Genomic DNA, 17,023 nt, shown 5'->3' on the forward strand with positions numbered 1-17,023 from the left:
TAAAAATAAACCATTTTTAAAAATGCTGGAATAAAGGCCATTTTAAGCCTCTAACCTCACAATCAGAGGCTGAGGCAGGCAGATCTCAGTTGAGTTTGAGGCCAGGACAGTCAGAGCTACAGAGGAACCCTATCTTGAAGCGGAACCCTATCTTGAAGCAAACAAAGCAAAAGCTTACACACTGTGGCTGTTGTGTGACATCCCTGGGAACAGTACAGCTACAGAGTTTGTGAGGGCTAGGGAAGAAGAGCACGGGCACATTCCACAGGGTCCAGGGTCCACACTTGAGAATGGTAAGGAAGTACAGAGCATTCTTGGGTATCTAATCAAGGGCTAAGGCTCCAGAGAAACCCACTACCTGTGCTGGGACTGCAGTCTTTCCAGGGGCTCGGCCTTGCGTTCAATCCCTTCCTGGAACACTGCGTCTGCTCTCTTGAAGTTTTCTCTAGCTTCGTATTCTTCAGCCCATGAAATGTAGAACTGGGCAAGGGAGACACCAATCCCCTGGCTGTGTAAGTAGCTGTACAAATCCAAGGGCTCATTGCACAGATGCCCCTGGAACAGAAGTGGTAACAGTCAGTCGGCCTCCTTCCATTTGTCAAACACCTGTGTGCCAAACACATGCCAGGGAAACTATCTGTAGTTCCTGCACTGGGAATATGTATCTATCTTATAATTATATTATAATTAACCCAGTATTAAAATATACTGGAATAAGGACCCAAGAAAGGGACAAGAGTAAGAGATGGACTTGCAAGAAAAAAAGGAAGGGAAGAAAGGTTTCAAACAGGTGACCTTTAGCTGACTAGAAGGGAACTGGTCTTTCTGCAGACAGCAGGGAAGAGTAGGGTGTTCCCTTTACATCTAAGGTGAGTAAAGACAGGAGAAACTCTACCAGGGCGGGGCAAGATGGGGAGTCTGGAGTAAAGACTGGGACAGGTCTTAAATGTCAATCCAATTGATTCTGCTTCTATCTGATGATAAATATATTCTGTGCTGAGAGATTTAAAAGCAAAGACAAGATTTGGTCAAGTCTCTATTTAAGGAACTATGTAATCAGGTATAGTAGAGAAAATTTTAACTGCAAAAGAGGAAAAATTAAAATATCATACTAGGTTTTGACACATTTCTACATCTGCTAGCCATAAGAAAACTTTATTTTACTGTATTCTTTATATACACATATAAACATTTATTTATTTATTTATTTATTTATTTATTTATTTGTGGGGGGGTAGTCTCGCTCATAGCCCAGGCTGGCCTGGAACTCAGTATTTAGACCAGGATGTCCTTGAACATACAGTAATTCTTTTACTTCTACCTCTCAAGTGCTAGCATTACAGACGGAGCCACCACAGTTGGCCTCAAATTTTTATTGAGCAATACTTCAATGTCATTCAACACATAAAATAGTTAGAATAAGCAGTTAATTCACATTCAGAATAAATAGCAAGCCTCCATAGTTTGTATTATTAGACTGACATCACAGTACAATAGTCACGCCACTAAACTACTAGAAAAGAACCCGGCCGGGTGGTGGTGGCGCACGCCTTTAGTCCCAGCACTCGGGAGGTAGAGGCAAGCGGATCTCTGTGAGTTCGAGGCCAACCTGGTCTACAAGAGCTAGTTCCAGGACAGGAACCAAAAGCTACGGAGAAACCCTGTCTCGAAAAATCCAAAAAAAGAGAAGAACCCGAATCAGAGTTCAAGCTTGCTCTATGGGAGCACTACAGCACACTGCTGAGCCCGCTCTTGTTGAAAGCACACTGCAGGAAGATAAGGAGGAGCTGGAGGATCAACACCTGGGGAGAGGACAGGAGGACAGGAAGTAGAGGCTTTAAAGCAGACTCCAGGGCCACATGGGGAGAGTTCATGGGCTAGGATGCCCTAATGGGGTTTTGGCAGTAGAGACAGGAAGGCCTGGCATTAGGCCCGCCCCTTCCATGTGGAAATACCCAAGAGCACTGACAGCTGGGAATTAGGCAGCAGCACTTCAGAGTGGTTGGAGACCACGTTCTTCTGCTGAAAGGTTAGGGGAGCAGCTGGGCCCAGCACACAGTATTATCACAGTTAAAAGTAAGAATGAGTAGAGAGATGGATCCAAGCACTACACAGCCTGGCGGCCCCAGTAGCCACAGCAATTACAAGAATCACTGGCCATGCTTCTGTGACTGCTCAGTCAATGTTAGCACTGGAGAGGGAGAAGCAACAGGATTACTAGAATTCAAGGCCATCCTAGTCTATAGTCTAAAGAGTGAGTTCCAGGCCAGCCTGGACATGAGTGAGGTCATGCCTCCTCCTTCTGTCTGTGTGCTGGTGTACCAGTGTGGATAGGCGCACATGGGGGTAGAGACAGGCGTCTTCCTCCATAATGACCGTATCTTTAGAAATAAGGGCTCTCACTCAACCTAGAGCTCCCTGGTTCTGCAAGCCTGGCTGACCATTGAGCTCGGGGACTCCCCGCAGCAGGACTGCAGATGCTTTTGCATGAGCGCTGGGATCAGGACTCAGGGCTTCTGCTTGTACAGCAAGCACTTCAACAACCAAGCCACCTTTCTAGTCCCTCTAGGAGGTTAAGGGACAAATGTAAAATGCATGAAGAGAGTTTTCAAAAAAAAAAAATTATTTTCTGAGGAAAATTAGAAGTTGTTTAAATACAGAAAAATTGGTTAACAAATTAGAGAATATCAATTGGTGTAACACTATGCATCCATTTAAAAATAATTGAAGCAGACTGAGGAGATGGCTAACTTGTAAAATACACTATAGGACACAAAGGAAACAAACCCCTAGAAGTCAAATTATGCTAAAAGTAATCAGTTGCTTTCTAAGAGGAATATACAAATTTAAAATGCTAAAATTTAGTACATCACACTTTGTACAAGAGTCTATCTGTTCCTAACCTGCAGTACTAGACCAGGTCCTTATATGTCTTCCTGTACCTTCCCTGTAACAATTTAACATATGCAGCCTTTTCTAATGATGCTGCTACACTTAACTCAATGTTTCGAACTTATCCTCTCTAATAAAATAGGCCTCACAAAGGTAGAAAGCATTGCTACCTACAGATATCCTTGTTTCTTGCCAGAGTTTTATGTAACTAGTCTGTAATAAATGAAATACTCCATTTAAATTTTTTATTTGACAAATGTGAACTAAATCAAACATCCCATCTAAAAATTTTTAACCTTATTTTACTTTGGATTTTGGAGATAGGGTTGTGCCATGTATCTCTGGCTTGGAACTCCCTATTAGACTAGGCTAGCCTCAAACTTTTGAGGATCCTATGACTAACTTTTGAGTAGAGTAATTACAGACTTGCACTATTCTGTCCAGCTTCCATTTACATTTTTAACAAAAACAATTGTTTCACAGTTTAAGTTTGCACAATTAAATTAAGTAAATAATGTTTTCTTTACATTAGTATTGTTTTCTCATGGTGCTTTAGGAAAACTCACTTTAGTGTGGTGTCAGTTTAAGATCCATTTTGGGGGGCTTTGGAGAAATGGCTCAGTGGTTAAGAGCACTGACTGCTCTTCCAGAGGTCCTGAGTTCAATTCCCAGCAACCACATGGTGGCTCACAACCATCTGTAATGAGACCCTGTGCCCCCTTCTGGCCTGCGGGCACACATGGAAGAAATGCTGTACACATAATAAATAAATCTTTAAAAAAAAAAAAAGATCCATTTTGGGTTCTGTCATTGCACAAATAAAGCTTAACAACCATTTAATATATGCAGCTTTCTGAGTGACCTATGCTCTCGCATACAGCATAACCAATAAAGGTCAAATTACTCAGAGTGTTGAATAAGAACATTTAAGACACAACATAAATAAAAAGACAATATGGCAGCTGAGCAACGGCAGCACACACCTTTAACCCCAGCACTCGGGAGGAATAAACAGGCGGATCTCTGAGTTCCAGACCAGCCTGGTCTACAGAATGAGTTCCAGGCCAGCCAGAGCTGTCTCAAACAAACAAAAAGACAATATGGCTAGATGAACAGATTCAAAAGTGAAATATTTCTTGGCAACTTCTAAACATTCAAACTAATTTTACCTCTTCACCTAAAAATACTGATTTTCTAGTAACATTTTTTTTTAGCTAGATTACAGGAATCATTTATAAAATAACTGACTAGAAAAATCTTTTCATAAAGCGAGAGAAAGGTGTGGTATGAGGAATTCTTCAGCTACACCTTTTGAACACCCTCACAAAGAAATAAAAAGTAAAGTAGTTTATTATGTGCTTTGTTGCTCCATATACAAAATTTAGTTCCTGCTGGTAATTTTACAGCTGAACATTTCAATGTAATGGTTGTCTAGACCAGGGCTTCAGATTATCTGTGAGGAAGGAGCCTGTGTGCATGGATGTGCACACGTGTGCATACATATTTGAAGATTTCTACTTCACTGCTACTGGGATTTGAACCTGCCACTATGCAGCATTAGAAAAGTGGTCCACCAGTAAGGAACTCCCATTCTTCTCTTACTGGATTTTGAGAAAGAATCTTACGTTCCTGGGCTGGCCTTGAGTATATTATATTGCCCAGGCAGAGCTTTGCTCTGTGATCCTCCTGCCTCAGCCTCCCAAGTAGTTGGATTATAGGCTTATACTAATAGGTCTGGGCTTAGGGTATTCGTAGAACACAGAGTTGGAACTGGAGAGAGCAGGCTCAACGGTTAAGAGGATTTGCTCTTCAGAGGACCCAGGTTCGGTTCCCAGTACCAACAGGGAGACTCACAAACGTTATGAGATGTCCTTTTGTATATATGTTGCTTTTATTGGTTGATGAATAAAACTGTTTTAGCCAATGGCTTAGCAGAGTAAAGTCAGGCGGGAAATCTGAACAGCTATAGAAAGAGTAGGTGGAGTCAGAGAAATGCTGAAGGAGAAAGACGGCACTGCCTCACAATGATACACAGATAAATAGAAATGGGTTATTTTAAGACATAAGAGCTAGGTAGGAATACAGCTAAGCTGTTGGCCAAGCAGTGTTGTAATTAATATAGTTTCTGTGTGATTATTTAGGTCTGGGCAGCAGAAAAATAAAGCTACCTCTTTGTTTCCCTGCCACCCAGGGGATCCAATATCCTCCAAGAACACACTTATATACATGCAGGAAAACACTCATACACATAGAATAAAATCTTTTAAATAGTAAACATAGAAGTTACTAAAAAAAAAAAAAAAGATGGTGCATTTAGATGTTCTACCAGTGTTAACATCTGTTTTGTTTTTTCAAGGCTTTTGGCTAGTTTTATAAAACAGGATCTGACAATGTAGACCGGAATAGCTTCAACTTGTGATCCTCCAGGCTCAGACTCCCAAGCAGAGATTTTATGGATCACCATGCCTAGTTCAAATGGTTACTGAAGTTTCCAATTGTTTCTCCTAAGACCTCTATAGGAAAAATCTCATTTAATATTTTGAATTCAGATGACACTTACCAATTTGAGCCAGAGGTTGAGAAAGCGGGGGTCACTATAGTAACGCTTCTCTCCATGTAGAGTTTCTATAGCTCGCTCTAGTAACGTTGACATGTTACTCTCCTTTCCCCCTTGAGGATAGTTCTGCTCTGTCCAGCTAATATACCTGGATGGGAGGAGAAAGAAAAATTTTTGAATTGATGTATACTTTTGCTCTAGTTCTAAGTCTCATTCTGAATGGGATTTTTGCTTTCGTTTTGAGACAGAGACTTATTTAGCCCTGGCTGGCCTGTACTCAACTATGACCAGGCTGCGCTCAACTCAAAGAGATATGCCCACCTCTGCTTCCTGAATCCTGTTATTAAAGGCATGTCCACCACATCTAACCCATTCTGGATTTGCTTATTTTATTATTTGTGTGTATGGGTTTTGTCTGCATGTGCCTGTATACCATATATGTGCAAGGCAAGCAGAGGCCAGAAGAGGGCATCAGATCCCTTGGGACTGGACTTCCATAAGGTTCCGAGCAGCCACCTGAGAGCTGGGAAGCCAACCCAATCCTCTCTGCAAGTGCAGCAGTTCTCTTAACAGATGAGCCATCGTTCTAGCCCTCTATTCTGAACTTTTCAGCAAAAACTATTGAATATATTCAATGTATGTTATCTTTAGCAGTGCTCAATGACAAATCCTAAGCCTCCATCTCTCAAACTCTCTTGAAGTACCTGCAACAAATGCTGTGGAAAATGATGGACAGACGCACCTCAAAGTTGTGTCATACTCCAGTCTTAAAGCCCTCAGGGAAACTGAACTTAACTCAGCACTACAGCCCTTCTTTCTTGGCATGTGTAAAGTCCTGGGCTCTACGCACAGCCCTGCGAAACACCTTAGAAAACCACTGTGGCTGTTCCGAAGTCTGCCTCGCCAAGACAACACTTTCTGCTCTGTTCACCACTCCATAGCCCTCAGTTTGAGAAACAAGGCCCAAAAGATTCACCTGTGAATGCCTCTGTTGCTCACTTACAATACTCACCGGTCCCACACACACAGAGGGTCACTTCCAGAGTAAAAGCGGATTTCGGATTCAAACATCCTGAAATTGAAACAGACCATGTTAGCACACACAGCTGACAGGGCTCATTTCTAGTCACCCTTCAAGTGCTTCAAATTGATCTAAACAACTATCCTAGAGATTAGATTGGGGGTTTAGCTCAGTGGTACAGAGACCCTAGACTCAGTTGCCAGTTCAAAAAAACAAAAAACAAAACAATCACAGCAAATCAATTATGGAATGCTGTTTGGGCTGGAGAGAGGGCTCAGCAGGTAAGAATGCTGCTGTCTCAGTCACTTTCTGCTGCTGTGGTGAAACACCACGACCTAGAGAAGGAAGAGCTTATTGGGGGTGTGGCTTACAGTTTCAGAAGATTTAGAGTCCACGGCCACCATGGCAGGGAGTGTGGCAGCAGGCCAGCACCACACTTTTAAAGCCTCAAGGCCCACCCCCAGTGATACTGTTCCCCTAACAAGGACACACCTTCTAATAGTTCCCAAACAGCTTTTACTAATTGGAGGCTAAGTGTATGCTGCTTGCTCTTGCAGACTACCCAAGTTTCCAAGCACCTGCATCAGGAGTCTCTCAACTATCTACAGCTTTATGTATTCGAGTGTTTGCCTGAATGTATATATGTCTGCTACATGTGTGCAGTGCCCAAGGAGGCTACAAGAGAATGTGAAAGAAGTACAGTTGGCTGTGAGCCACCAAGAGGGCTGGGAACCAAATCTGAATCCTCTACAGGAACAGTGCTTTGAACCACTGAGTTATCTCTCCAGTCCCACCCTTCCAAAAATAGAATCTTTCAAAAAAACAGGGCTCTTACAGAGCACCCAAAAAGGGTGTACCACAATCACCTTGAACTCCAGGTTATAGGGATCTGAAGCCTCTGGCCTTAGCAGACACCTGCACCCTCTTGTACACAGCCACATATACATATACCTCAATAAAAAATAATAAAAAATCTTAAACACATAAAAATAGAAATAATTGCTGGGCGGTGGTGGCACACACCTTTAATCTCAGCACTTGGGAGGCAGAGGCAGACGGATCTCTGTGAGTTCAAGGCCAACCTGGTCTACAAGAGCTAGTTCCAGGACAGCCAGGGCTACACAGAGAAACCCTGTCTCAAAAAAAAAAAAAAAAAAATTAATATTCTAAGCCAGGTGTGGTGCTGCAGGCCTCCTCTAATCCCAGCATTCATTAATTTAAACAATGATAGTTACTTTGCTGTTTTAAATTTCTTCACCTATAAAATGGGATCATAATACTACCTATTAGGTTTGTTTATATTTTTAAAGATTTATTTTTAGGAAAATGTGATACATTTATACAATGGAGTACTACACAGCAGAAAAAAGTAATGACATCTTGAAATTTTCAGGCAAATGGATAGATCTAGAAAACACCATATTGAGTGAGGTAACCCAGACTCAGAAAGACAATTATGACATGTACTCACTCATAAGTGATTTTTAAACATAAAGCAAAGAAAACCAGCCCACAAATCACAATCCCAGAGAACTTAGACAACAATGAGGACCCTAAGAGAGACATACATGGATCTAGTCTACATGGGAAGTAGAAGAAGACAAGATCTCCTGAGTAAATTGGAAGCATGGGGACCATGGGAGAGGGTTGAAGAGGAGGGGAGAGAAAGGGAGGGGAGCAGAGAAAAATGTAGAGCTAAATAAAATCAATTTAAATAAAGATTTATTTTTAATAGTGTTTGTGTGGGAACATGCATGTAAGGATAGGAGCCCAAGAGGGACTATATGTGTCAGCTTTGGCTAGCGAAGTCTGCTGTGGGGGACAGGAAAGGCAGACCCCTAGCCAGGCAAAGAGCTGAGAACCAGGGACTGCAACTGCTCAGCCTCAACCGCATCTGCACCACCCCCTCCCAGGCTCAGGACAACACAGAAGAGAGGGTGGGACGATCCTAAGGGATGGAGAATGAAGAAAAGCATCATAAAATGTTTCCTGGCCATGACACGACTATGGCAACCACCAACACACAGCAGTGGTGGTTGCGTGCACAAGACAAGGGCATGTCCACTGGCCAGTGAGATGCTCAATGGTTTGTAAATGCACTCACTGCCAACCCTGAGGACAGGAGTTGGGTCCCTAGAACTCCAGAGAAGAAGAGAACAGATTCCTGCAAGTTGTCTTCTGACCTCCACACATAAATAATCCTAAAAAACAAAACAAAGTAAAACCATGATGAGGCCCAGTGACATTCAACCCTGGGTGAGAAAGGGCTCATGAGTCCTCACAGGCAGCTAATGGTTCCTAAAGGGTCAAATCATGTTTTTTAGGGGTAGACTCACTAGGTTATCCATGATCTAGTATCCCACAATTCATTGAAGCAACCAACCCTAATTCAACTCAATGGAGCGCTCGCTTTCTCTGTCTCTGTCTCTGTCTCTCAGTCTCACACACGCACACACCACAACACAACAAAACAAAGCAAAAACATGAAAACAAGAATGATCTTATTGGGAAGAAAAGGAAGCTCAGCAAGAGTTAGAGGGGATAAGAGACGGCAAAGAGGGAGTATAAAAATGACTAAAATATAGACACGTATCAAAACATCAAGTAATAAAAAATATACACAATAATTATTATAAAGAAAATGCTAAGCTGAGTGCAGTGATACGTGCCTTTAATCCCAGCATTGGGCAGCAGAGGCAGGCAGATATCTGAGTTTGGGCAGCAGAGGCAGGCAGATATCTGAGTTTGAGGCCAGCATGATCTACAGAGTGAGTTCCACGACAGCCAGGACTACACAGAAGTCATCTTGAAAAACAAACAATACTAATAATAAAATAGCCAAATGGTATATATCTGTAATTGTAGCACAATAGAAACTGAGACCAAAATCCTGTAAATTCAGGGCCAGTCTGGGCTACCACAGTAAGTTCAAAAATAGCCTAGGATATTTGGTGAAGTCTTGCCTCAAATCAATAGATAAACAGACAAAACAGTTTGTCACAAAATAATATACTCCTAATAAAAAAACCAAAGTATAAAAGTGAAAAAAAAAATCAATAATACAAAACAGGCATGGTACTTGCCAAGAACAGATAGTAAAGGTGTTTTGTTGTTGCGGATTTGTAGACTGTCCTCCAAAACTGCTAATAAACTCAACCTTGACCCAGAGGACGGAGTTCAGACTAAGCTGACCAGAATGAACCAGAGTTTTTTGGGCCTTTTTGGATCTTGAAAAAGCGAAGAGGAGGGTCAGCTTGGCTTTTCTCTGTGGCTTTTTGAATCGACCAGGTTCATACCCTACTGTCTCCCAAGTTTTTATTAATAATAGAATAATTTAGATAATCACTACATTTTGTTGTTTATCGAGTTGACCAGGCTGGGCTCCAGTAAAGGTTTTAAGAAGTAAAAATAGGGGTAGGAACTAGGAAGCAACTATATATCAAAGAAAAGAGGAATTTTTCCATTAGATCACTGGCCTTTATGGTCCTGGGTTTAAGATACTCTGTGATCTAACAATTCCATTCCAAGGGGGTGGGGTGAGGATGATGTTCACAAAAAGCTTTGTCAAAAATCCACACTGGGCTCATTTACAAAGCGCAAAAGAACAAACCAAAATGTTCAACAACTGGTGAATATTAGAATACTTACTCAGCTATAAAAAGGGACAGTCTACTGATATATGTGACATGAAAAGTACTTAAAATTACACTAAATGAAAGATCCATATGAGTCTATGTTGTGGAATATTACTTGCTGTGTTACATTTATTTATACTATGGAATATTTGTTTAATGATGCAAAGATGTGTTACGTTCCTTTAGGTTGCATTTGTGTAACTCTGTGAAGCGGTGTTACTTTGCCTAAAACACCTGACAGATTTAATGAAAAACTGAACAACCAATAGCAAGGCAGGAGAGAAGTATAGGGCAGGCAGGCAGAGAGAATAAATAGGATGAGAAATCTAGGAACAAAAGGTCAAGGAGCAGAGGAGAGGAGGACATCGGGGTCAGCCACCCAGCTACATAGCAAGCCACAGAGTAAGAAGAAAGGCATTGGGGAATATTGTTTTCAGGTGTGTTACTTTTGTTTATGTTGCATTTGATTAACTGGAGGCTGTGATTCTTTGCTGATGGTTGGTTCTAATAAAGAGTGAACGGTCAGTAGTGCAACAGAAGGAAGGACTGGCGAGGCTAGCAGGCAGAGAGGAGAAAAGGCAAAAGAGGGGTGAACAAGGAGAGCAGGACATCAGGGGCCAGCTACACCCACGGAGTAAGAAGTAAAGAATGGTATACAGAAATAAAGAAAGATAAAAGCCCAGAGGCAAAAGGTAGTTGGGATAATTTTTAAAAAGCTGGCTAAATTGAGCGGTAGTGACACACACCTTTAATCCCAGCACTCGGGAGGCAGAGGCAGGCGGATCTTTGTGAGTTTGAGGCCAGCATGATCACAACACGAGCTAGTTCCAGGACAGGCTCCAAAGCTACAGAAAAACCCTGTCTTGAAAAAAAAAAAAAAAGAAAGAAAGAAAGAAAAAAGAAAAGCTGGCTAGAAACAAGCCAAGCAAAGGCCAGGTATTCATAAGAAAGAATAAATCTCCGTGTGTGATTATTGAGGAGCTGAGGGGCAGGCCCCCAAAGAGTAAAGAGCCAAAAAAGTAAAACAAACACACACACACACACACACACAAACCAACTACCATCCTATTTATAAAATTCTACAATAAGCTGAGCAAGCTGACACACACCTGCAAGTCCATCACCTGGGAGACTGCAGGAGGTGACCACAAGTTAAAGCCAGCCTAGGCTACAGAGCAAGGCCCCGCCCCAAACAAACAACAAAACTCCAGAGCAGCAAAGTGGCTTTGACAGACTTCTCATCAGCAGGTGCTTCTTGGAGGGGAGAGTGAGAGAGGAGAGACCTCCTGAGGAGGGGAGAGTGAGAGAGGAGACCCCTAAGTCAGGCGCTAGGACGAATGCACCGCTTTACTAGCACACTTTAGAATCCAAGCCTTCCCTCCAACTACATTATCCTCCACAGTGATATCAGTGCTGCGGGTGCCTCAACTCGGTACTCAGGAGGCCCTGGAGCCATGTGGGCTGGCTCAGGAGGCTCAGGGGTTAAGAAAGCACGCTGGCTGTTCTTGCAGAGCAGAGCTTACCTTGCTGGGCAGCTCACAGCAGCCTACGGCTCTAGTTCACAGGGATCAAAGCCCTTTCTGACCTCCCTGAGAACTTGTACTCACACACACATACTCACATATATACACATAATTGAAAACAAAACAAAAAAATAAGTGAAAACAATTTTTTTTTAACAAAAAGGGAATCAGAGAGCAATGAATAAGTCCTTCAGAAGAGTTTTTGTAGTGTTAACCAAAATGGGGAAGTAGAAAAAGGAGGGTCGTTTGGGAGTGAAGACATTTGTTATCTGACAACAGAATTACATCCAGATAAACCTGTCACAGTTGAAAATAAACTAAGTAGTCTGGCAGTTGTGGTACGTGCCTTTAATCCCAGCACTTTACAGATCTCTGTAAATCTGAGGCCAGCCTGGTCTACAGAGTGAGTTCCCAGGACAGCCAGGGCTACACAGAAAAATCCTGTCTCAATCAATCAACCAATCGTTATGTGATAATCTTTTTGTGAAGATACGTCTTTGCCAAGGTGCCTTCTTAATGGTTTAATAAAAAGCTAAACAGCAGGAGGTACAGGCGGGACAGCCAGACACAGGACACTCGGAGAAAGAAAGATGGAGTAGCCAGGAGATGCAAAGGAAGCAAGACAAGACAAGAGGTAAAGTCACACCACAAGACATGCAGACTAAGAGAAATGTTTGTACGAGCTCGTCAGTAACAAGCCTAAGCTATGGCTGAGCTTTTACAATTAATAATAAGTCTCTGTATCATTATAGAGGAATCGGCGGTCCTGACGAAAAGGCTCGGCCAAAAACAAACAAACAATAAATAAAACCCAAAGGAAAAGAAAAAAGTACCCTTGGTAAAAGTGCATTAAATACATTTATCATACCAAACACAAGCTAGCAACACGGCTCAGTCTCTCAGAGATGCAGGGCACCACCCCTCTCTGTGACCACCCAGCATTTCAGAGCAATCCTATTGAGTATCCCTCCTCCTTGAAAAGACCAAAATTCAAAGTATGCTTTCTACCGAATGAGGATCATTCCCACAGTCACATAAAACCATAAGCTGAAGCCGGGCGATGGTGGCGCACGCCTTTAATTCCAGCACTCGGGAGGCACAGGTAGGCGGATCTCAGTGAGTTCGAGACCAGCCTGGTCTACTGAGCTAGTTCCAGGACAGGCTCCAAAGCCACAGAGAAACCCTATCTCGAAAAACCAAAAAAAACAAAACAAAAAAAAAACAAAACCATAAGCTGAATCTTCTCAAGCTTGGGACTATCCACACCTGATTCGGGGAACAGCCATTGAGAAGGCAAGAGCTGTCAACGGTAGCTGGGAAACACAGCTGAGGGCAGAGATTGGGACGAAACACATCAGGGAGCCAGCACCAGCCAGACAGTAGAGAAGGACAAGATCAAGTTGCAGGTGCCAGAAACAAGCATTAAGAATAAAATACTACTGGGCAAATGCTGTAATCCTAGCACTTGTTAGTCAGAGGCAGACAGATCTGAGTTCAAAGCCAGCCTGGAACTACATACTACATACAGAGTAACCCTTGTCTCAAAAAACTAAACCAAAACAAAAAACCCAAAACGAGAACAGAATACTATGTCTCTAAAGCATAATCATAAAAACAGTTTTCAAAGACCTAAAGCAACGAGTATGGTTACACACTACATTTTAACCTGGAATAAACACCATCTCATGCAATTAAAAAGCTTGCAATAGCCAGGCGGTGGTGGCACACGCCTTTAATCCCAGCACTTGGGAGGCAGAGGCAGGCGTCTCAGTGAGTTCAAAGCTAGCCTGGTCTACAGAGTAGGTTCCAGGACAGCCAGTGCTACAAAGAGACCCTGTGGTTGGACCCAAACCACTCACTACGTGCTACGCTACTACATACCGCTTCTGCTGCTGAAGAGTCCTGTTGCAGGCCGACTCCTGCTGTGCCAGAGCCCCCTGAAGTGTGGACATGATCCGGCCATGCCGCAAGGGCTGCACGTTTTCTTTACTCAGCTCCCACTCATCTCCCTCCAGGCACATGGCTTCACTGTGAACAAGGAACAGAAGCAGCCCTGAGACCAACACTGTTGCGGTACTAGGCTGTCACCATCTTTGGACAGGTGAGCTTTTGTGACCTTCAGTTGGACACAGGGAGCAGGAACACAGGTAGCATTATCACACTCTTCAGCTTCTGAGCCTACTGCCTGGTTTCCAAGTTTATAGCTAATGGAAGCGAGAACTTGGGGGTGCTGTTGATAATATATGAATAAAGTTAAAGCCAGAAAAAATAATTTGTAAAATCATCATGTATTTAGCAAAGTGGACTTTTTTTAAGCTAGAAGTTTTATGTCTAACAGGGAACAATCTAGTTTTATTCAAAACTAGTGTTAGTCAAACTAATATGTCATGTTTTAACTTTTAATTTAAAACAGAAATAAGCCGGGCGGTGGTGGCGCACGCCTTTAATCCCAGCACTCGGGAGGCAGAGGCAGGTGGATCTCTGTGAGTTTGAGGCCAGCCTGGTCTACAGAGTTCCAGGGCAGCCAGGATTATACAAAGAAACCCTGTTTCAAAAAACAAAAAAATAAGTAAACAAACAAAACAGAGAAATAGAATCCAGGCATGGTGGCCCAAGCCTTTAGTTTCAGCACTTAGGAGGCCAGCTAGGGCTGTGTAGTGTGTAGTGAAACCCTGTCTTAAAAAAAAAAGAAAGAATCTCTGTGAGTTCGCAGCCAGCCTGGTCTACAAGAGCTAGTTCCAGGACAGGCACCAAAAACTTCAGAGAAACCCTGTCTCGAAAAATCCAAAAAAAAAAAAAAAAAAAAGAAAGAAAGAAAGAAAGAAAGAAAGAAAGAAAGAAAGAAAGAAAAAAGGAAAAACAATCCAGAAATCTGCCACTTCTCAAGATCCCCACTGTTTTCAATCTTGCTCAGCAACCCCTTTCTCTAGGTTTTCACAGGTTTGTGGGTCTCTACCTTTTTCTGTTTTCCTGTTTCTGCTATCAACACTGCAAACCAATAAATAAATCCCACTTAAGTGGAAGTTAGATGATTGTTTTGCCAAAAACTCTCCTTGTGATTTTTCCATCACAATAAAATTAGAAAGCCCAGCCCAACATCACTATGTTGGCATATTCACCTTGACATCGCCCCATACTCGCTGGGGACAGTGTTCCGGGGACAATGACCATGCCAGCAGCAGCTTCCCTTCCTAAATTACTACAATATATGTACATGACTAGCTTTAAAAAAAAAAAAAAAAAAATGGCGACAGGCGGTGGTGGCGCATGCCTTTAATCCCAGCACTTGGGGGCAGAGGCAGGTGGATCTGTGAATTCGAGGCCAGCCTGGTCTACATGAGCTAGTTCCAGGACAGCCACCAAAGCTACAAAGAAACACTGTCTTGAAAAAAACCTAAAAAAAAAAAGGCTTATTTATTTACGTGTGTGTGTGTGTGTTTGTGTGTGTGTGTGCACCACAGCAAGTATGTGGAGGTCAAAGGACAACTTTTCAGAGTTGGTTCTCTCCTTCCACCATGTGGGGACCAAACTGAGGGCCTGAGGTCCCCAGTCTTGGTAGCTAGCAATCACCTCTATCTCCAAAGCCGTGTCCATGACTAGTTCTAGTTTTGACCCAAATACCATCTCTTTAGTGAGGAGTCTGTTCAAATCTTTTTTTCCCTATCAGTGCTAGGGAACAAATCCAAGGAAGGCTTTGTGTATCTTGGACAAGGGCCCTACCCAAGTTACATCCTCAGATCCAAACCTTTCTGTACTGGCACCAATCCCACCTCCGATGCTACCTGCCATCTCTGGCTTTACACTTTTTAATACTGATTGCTATCTGATTTTAAATCTGCCTTAGGGGCTGGAGAGATGGCTCAGTGGTTAAGAGCACTGGCTGCTCTTCCAGAGGTCCTGAGTTCGATTCCCAGCAACCACATGGTGGCTGACAACCATCTGTAATGAGATCTGGTGCCCTCTTCTGGCATGCGGGCATACATGGAAGCAGAATGTTGTATACATAATAAATAAATAAATCTTAAAAAAAAAAAAACTTAAAAAAAAAAATCTGCCTTAGTCATTGTTTCCCCCAGAACTTAAGCTTCACAAGGGTTGGAATTTTATGTCTTTTATTGTCCACCTTCAATGTTCATGGGATGATCAACAAATTCTGTTGCATGAATAACATCTTATGATATGGAAATGACCCAGCTATTGTGGATTCCATAATTAAAATGCATATTAAGTTTTAACCTAGAAAAACTGTTCTATAATTTTATATATGAGAAAAAACAGCAAATGTTCTGCTTTTTAGATCTCTTTGCTACTGGCATAACGAAACACCTATTAGTTGAAAGCAGTTACTTTATAAGTAATTTGAATTCCCCCAGAACTCCAGCAAACTGCATTAGTATCTCAAGACCCCTCACATAACGCATGTTCAAAGTCAAGTAGCAGACTCAGATCTCAAGGCAAATTCCAAGCTCTCCAAGTGTTGTCTCGCGGCTGGAAGCAGGGCTCCACGCCATCAGGAAGGGGTCTCGGGAGCGCCTGCTCTTCCCCGACCTCTGCGACCCTGCCCTCGCCCGCTGAGCACCCAGCTGCAGCAGCTTGGCTCCGGGCCTCACCTCGCTGCAAGCTCTTCCTTCCTTGCCGCCGCCATCCTGCATTCCCGGTTCTTGCTCTCGCCAGGCCGCAGACTTTTTCCCCCCGGGTGCCGACAGTCCGACGTTCCTTCCTCAACCTTCAGCTGGCCCTGGAGTTGCGGTGACCGTCTCCCCGTGCTCCTAGACTGAATGAAACACGCACCCAACTCCTTCCCAAAGCCTCCGCCTCACGCCCCATCAAGCCTAAGCCGCCAAGTTTCAAATTTAACGGTCCCTCACTGTAGACGTAGCCACGCTCCGCGCTCCCCCTTCCAAAGCATTCTGGGGATTGTAGTTTATCCCGGGTCTAAACTCGCGCTGCGCTGTGCATAATGGGAGTTGTAGTTCCTGGGTTGAGGCGCTAGTCTCAGTGGCTTTTCAGGCGCTGCAGCAGGCTCAGACGCTAAGAATTCTCTTCAGATTAGCTCTGAGTTACCTCTCTCAGACCAGTATTCGAATCCAGCGAGGGACACCTTAAGAACAAGGGTTTCTTTGATATTTTGAGTATTATGTCTTTGAGCACGTGACTGACCCAGTTCTTGGGTTGCCAGGTCTTGTTGTCTGCCCTAGGTCTCACACCTGTCCAGGGATCTTCAGGCCACTCTCACCCAACTGTTTCCCATCGAACCCCTAAATTTTAAAAAGTTAGATCCTAGTTCTCATTTTATCTCTTACACCTGTACAGGTTTAGCACTGCCCACCTCTTCCCCAGCAAGATCTTTCGCCTCTACGACTTATTAACTTTGACCAGCTTCTTTTAAAGTATC

The 17,023-nt window shown here is 43.1% G+C and overlaps 1 protein-coding gene across 1 annotated transcript in view; it reads right to left on the bottom strand.

The window, feature by feature from the left end:
- The window catches only part of Bub1b (BUB1 mitotic checkpoint serine/threonine kinase B), a 52,956-nt gene extending 36,509 nt beyond the window's left edge, over positions 1-16,447 (bottom strand). Inside the window, exons 1-5 of the mRNA XM_057780964.1 lie at positions 16,239-16,447; positions 13,510-13,656; positions 6,462-6,521; positions 5,453-5,597; positions 359-555 (exon numbers count right to left, since the gene is read on the bottom strand). Of these exons, the coding sequence (XP_057636947.1) occupies positions 359-555; positions 5,453-5,597; positions 6,462-6,521; positions 13,510-13,656; positions 16,239-16,273 (584 nt within the window). The 5' untranslated portion in view covers positions 16,274-16,447. The remainder of the gene's footprint in view (positions 1-358; positions 556-5,452; positions 5,598-6,461; positions 6,522-13,509; positions 13,657-16,238) is intronic.
- Between the last annotated feature and the right edge of the window lie 576 nt (positions 16,448-17,023).

Source organism: Chionomys nivalis, chromosome 9, assembly GCF_950005125.1.
Source record: "Chionomys nivalis chromosome 9, mChiNiv1.1, whole genome shotgun sequence".
NCBI lineage: Eukaryota > Metazoa > Chordata > Mammalia > Rodentia > Cricetidae > Chionomys > Chionomys nivalis.